Source organism: Antrostomus carolinensis, unplaced genomic scaffold (genome assembly GCF_000700745.2).
Source record: "Antrostomus carolinensis isolate BGI_N321 unplaced genomic scaffold, ASM70074v2 scaffold35233, whole genome shotgun sequence".
NCBI lineage: Eukaryota > Metazoa > Chordata > Aves > Caprimulgiformes > Caprimulgidae > Antrostomus > Antrostomus carolinensis.
Window position 1 is genome coordinate 454 of NW_010307856.1, and position 5,034 is coordinate 5,487.

Sequence of the window (5,034 nt, forward strand, 5' to 3'; positions counted from 1 at the left end):
TCAAGAAGTTACCAAGGATCTGGAGTGTTTATGATCAGGGCTAGAAAAATGCATTCCCTGCCAGCTCAAATTCAGCTATCTCTCTCCATCACTCCCTGTGCTGGCTGAGAGAGAAGTACAGACTGCAGAAGGGCTCTGTCCTTCTCCACGCACGTGGATGGATAATTACCCCGGCTCTGAAGTGTGCAGACATGGAAAAGGGGAGAAACTAACAACTGGATCCACAGATGGACACCAGGAGAATCCCATCAACTTCCCTGGGCCTGATTTAGAACCTGACTCTGAGGCATTAGCATGAAAAACAAATCAAAATGAGAAGGGAATTAATTATTGGACCAAAAAAAAACCCCAATCCCTCCCAACCAAAAAACCACCCAGAAAACAGGGGAAGTTACGAAATTGTTTTCCCCTCATGTCACTGCCTCGACTGCACAAAAAACCTCTTTATTTGGTGCATTTTTTCAAGCCCTGGTTAAATAAAGTAGTTATCACACATGTTTTTCACCTATGAACAAGAATCAAAGCCACAGGATAATGTCAAATCCCAGCTACTAACCTCCTTTCAGTTAATTCACCACCAAATTTGACTCGACCTTGATCATATGTATCACATATATCTTAGAAATGAAACCACACCAGCAAAGCAACAATAAAACAAGTTATTAAACATGTGAAAGACAACAATGAGGAAAAAAAAAACAACCCACAAGACTTAAGATTAACGTAATGAGAGATTAATAACACAGAGAAAGTCTTGTAAGAGCACAGACCATGGAAGTTAGTGAAGAATTTTAGATTTATAGGGATGTTAAATGCACTTTCAGGAAATAAAAGTTATCCTAATTGGGAGATGTGAACTCGACTGCACACGCTGTTTCCTGAATCGAGTTTAATATGAGTTAGCGTTCTTCCAACAAGACTAAGATGGAGAGAAGAAGTTTGAAGAGTCTGCAGAGACAGTTTTCTAGTTTTAAGCTATAAAAAAAAAGAAAGAAAAAAAAGAAAAAAGAAAGAAAAAAAAGAAAATAAAAGAAAAAAAAGAGAAAAAAAAGAAGTCACTACCAGATCCTAATTGTATAGAAGCCAAAAATGCATACTGTGCGAAAGTCCTGCTCAAATTTGTACGCTCCACCTCCCGTGGCACATAAGGTAGTATGGAGGCTTGAGAAGTGTTTTTCGCTTCCCATTTGAATAAAAGCAGGCATGTCATGAGTAGGAAAGCGTATAAAGTGCAGATTGCCTTTACGTCCACACAGGGTAAGGTCCTTGAGCTCAAGGTGCACGTCTCGAATGCCTGTGGATCCATAGGCCACATTTGAGGTCAGGTATTTGCGGATGCTTTTGAGATTTTCCACTTCTTCCTCTTCTTCTTCAGCGGTGATATCCTTTGGTTCAAAATAAACGAGTTTGACCAAGGTCCCTCCAATGTCCAAACCAAACCAAGGAAAGACTACAGAGAGATTAAAAAAAAAGAAGAAAAGAAACAGGGGATGATACTGTCAGACCTCCAGCAAAACAGTTATAAACTGAATTATAAACTGAATTAATTCATGCTAGGGATGCCAAAATGCAGGCCCACTGAGAATCACAGAATCACAGACTGGTTTGGGTTGGAAGGGCCCTTCAAGCTCATCCAGTTCCACCCCCCCTGCCAGCAGCAGGGACACCTTCCACTAGACCACGTTGCTCAAAGCCTCATCCAGCCTGGCCACCAACACTTCCAGGGAGGAGCAGCCACAGCTTCTCTGGCCAACCTGGGACACTGTCTCACCACCCTCACACCAAACAATTTCTTCCTCACATCTCAGCTCCATCTCCCCTCTGCCACTTTCAAGCCATCACCCCTTGTTCTCTCACTCCCTGCCCTTGGACAAAGTCCCTCCCCAGCCTTCCTGGAGCCCCTTCAGGTACTGGGAGGCCACTAGAAGGTCTCCCCGGAGCCTTCTCTTCTCCAGGCTGAACAGCCCCAACTCTCTCAGCCTGTCCTCCCAGCAGAGCTGCTCCAGCCCTCGGATCGTCCTCGTGGCCTCCTCTGGACTTGTTCTAACTGGTCCAATTATCTTCTAAAAGTGGAAAATAACAAGAAAAACCGTGAGCAGTCTGTTCTGTCTTTCACAAGTGTGGCTGAGACTCCTCTGTACATTAATTTAACTCCTGTTTTGAGACATCTGGTGTTCAGGAGCTCCTAAGAGCTGATAAGCAACCTTCAAAATACTGACACTGCCACCAGCCAGCGCTGAAGATTCTCCAGTATCCCTACACCCACTAGAAAGCTGCAATTTTAATCCCCACCTATTTCTTTTATAAAGTTCTGATCCAGAGCCAGAGCCAAGGATAATACCAGCACTTTAACATCAAAGGGATGTATAAGCGTTAACTAATTACAACACGTAACTGAGGTAGACGAGTAATCTAAGATGCCCCAGGGAGACAAAAACAAACTGTCTAATTGGATTATTTTATTAGTCAAATTCCCCCATGGTACAAAATATTCGTTAGTGTCAGGCCCAGCAACATTTACAGCTGTATTAGATAATGAGCTTCTTGGAAAAGATCAAGAGAAAAACCCCTGATCAGATGGAATCTGCGATTAGAGCCGAGAACTGGAACAGATTAATATTACTATTAATGAGCTAAAGGACAGACTAGAGCTAACGAGATACACGGGAGCAAAGAGAAAAATGTAAGCACATGTTGTGGCTGTCGGCAGCAGGATTAAATAAACCCTTACAGTTCTTCCACAAGATAAAAAGGAATGTTTAGAAAATAAAGCTGAATGCAGCACAGATGTGACTAACTTTGGCCTGGAAAGAAGGATCTCGGGTTTTAGGGAAATTCTTACATGTCAGACAGGGCACAGTAACGTATCTTGGCAAAATAAATTGGTTTATCTGCAGACAGATAAGCGAGTAACATGGAATTACAGAATCCCAAATTGCCTAGATTGGAAAAAACCTTTAAGATCACAGAGTCCAACCGTTAACACGAAGAAGCCCTCGTTCCTACCACCACCTGGAAGCCAGTTTCCCTCTGGTTCAGCTCAGGGAAGCAACAGCCACTCCCAGAATGCAGAATCACCCAAGTGAGAGCGTGTTCCTCATCCCTCCATCACCTCAGCATGCTGAGGAACACCACAGCTGGAGCAGCTGGAGCACTAAGAGTCAGAGAGTAACACCCAAATATGCTGAGACAGCTCTTAAGAAAGCTGAACAGCAAAGAAAACCACGCAGGGACACGAGGGGAGCTCGCTCACAATGAAAAGGATCTTTGAAAAGCCCCAAGACGGGTGAGCATGTGTGTGAAGAGGACAAATTCTCTCCTCAGCACCTTGACTTGGTCACTGTACAATGTAACTCAGGTCCTTGCAGAGCACCAGAGCTCCCCAGGAGCTGCCAACGCCGTCAGTTACCCAGGTTCTCATTAAATCACTCTGTTATTTTATATATGTACACAGAGGCCACCCCCAACCATAACCAAAAGAAATCTCAAAAGAAGATGCAAATCTCTTTTAGGAGGCACATCCAAACCCCAATCACTCTGTTTCCAATGAATTTACTTCAAACAACGACAGACAGAAAAAGAACTGTTCAAGAAAATGAGAGAGAGAGAGAGAAATCGGAATTGGGGTCGATGGGCAAAGCCAGCAGGAGCAATTCAAGGACTTTTTTCATGACAATTTCTCATTCTGTTCTCCAGAATTCAGAATTGCAAACTCTGCGAGCATCTCAGGATGGAAAGTCTACCAAGTGCTTTCCTTGGCTTGCATCAGGAATGGTGTGGCCAGTAGGACCAGGGAAGTGATTGTCCCCCTGTCCTGGGCACTGGTGAGGCCGCAGCTGGAGTGCTGGGTTCAGTGTTGGGCTCCTGAGTCCAAGAAGGACATGGAGGTGCTGGAGCGTGTCCAGAGAAGGGAACGGAGCTGGGGAAGGGTCTGGAGCACAAGTGTGATGAGTTCCCAGCTGAGGGAACTGGAGTTGTTGAGCCTGGAGAAAAGGAGGCTGAGGGGAGACCTTGTGGCTCTGTCCAAGTCCCTTGGAGGAGGGTGGAGAGAGGTGGGGGTGGGTCTGTTCAACCAAGGACCAAGGGACAGGACAAGAGGAAATGGGCTCAAGTTGCACCAAGGGCAGTTGAGATGGGATGTGAGGAAGAATTTCTTTGCTGCAAGGGTTGTCAGGCATTGGAAGGGGTTGTCCAGGGCAGTGGTGGAGTCCCCAGAGCAGCCTCAGAGCAGAGCTGGCTCCACACATCCACGCAGCACCAGCTGCAGAAAGCCTCTGCACGGAGCAGCTGGTGTTCTCCATCTGCCAACGGCTCGGTCACACCTTCAGCAACTCACCGGGGATAAATTCTAAAAGATAGCCCATTAAGGTAATTAACTGCAACCAAATGATTCTTAATTATGGATCTCTCATTACAGACATCCTAGCTACAGGTTACGAATCCAGGGAAGAAGAGGAATAGCTCACAATTAATTAGTTCTTTACCACATCAGAAAGGATTTTCTACTGAGTAAAACCTGGGCAGAGCACTCACGTCAGCTTGGGCTTGGAGAAAACCTCCCCTGTAAACCCACTGTTGTAGGAAAGAGCTGTGGGACACAAACAAGAGGAGGAAATTATTTCAAAGACATAGAGAACTGTTTTCTTTTCTCCTTACACTCACAGGAAATCAGCCAACACGAACATGCAGGGCAGCGACAGCTCTTCTGTAACTGAGAACGAGAAAGATCCGCGCCTTCACAGGGAGGAAGGAGGAAGCTCTCTTGGACAAGTGCCACCACCATCTGCTACTGAGATTTCTCTTCAAACACTGATTTTTCCCAGCATTGACAGTGTGGTTGATATCCAAAGATCTTGGATGGCTCTGAAGCATTTTTTCCAAGAGAGCTCCTGCAGAAGACGGCAGATCTAGAGCAGCATGAGAACTGGTGGCATCCAGGAGCCTCTGGGCAGCCCAGACGCTGGTTTTCCTCAGTCAGAAGGTTCTGCTACAATGACCCCTGCAAGAATCACAGGATCCCAGAACTGCCCAGAT

The 5,034-nt window shown here is 45.5% G+C and overlaps 1 protein-coding gene across 1 annotated transcript in view; it reads right to left on the reverse strand.

Moving 5' to 3' along the window:
• Positions 1 to 4,588, reverse strand: part of LOC104523126 (pantothenate kinase 2, mitochondrial) — a gene marked incomplete at both ends in the record, with an annotated part of 4,872 nt that extends 284 nt beyond the window's left edge. The window contains 3 exons of the mRNA XM_010165602.2: positions 1,098 to 1,480; positions 2,312 to 2,346; positions 4,534 to 4,588. Of these exons, the coding sequence (XP_010163904.2) occupies positions 1,098 to 1,480; positions 2,312 to 2,346; positions 4,534 to 4,588 (473 nt within the window). The remainder of the gene's footprint in view (positions 1 to 1,097; positions 1,481 to 2,311; positions 2,347 to 4,533) is intronic.
• Between the last annotated feature and the right edge of the window lie 446 nt (positions 4,589 to 5,034).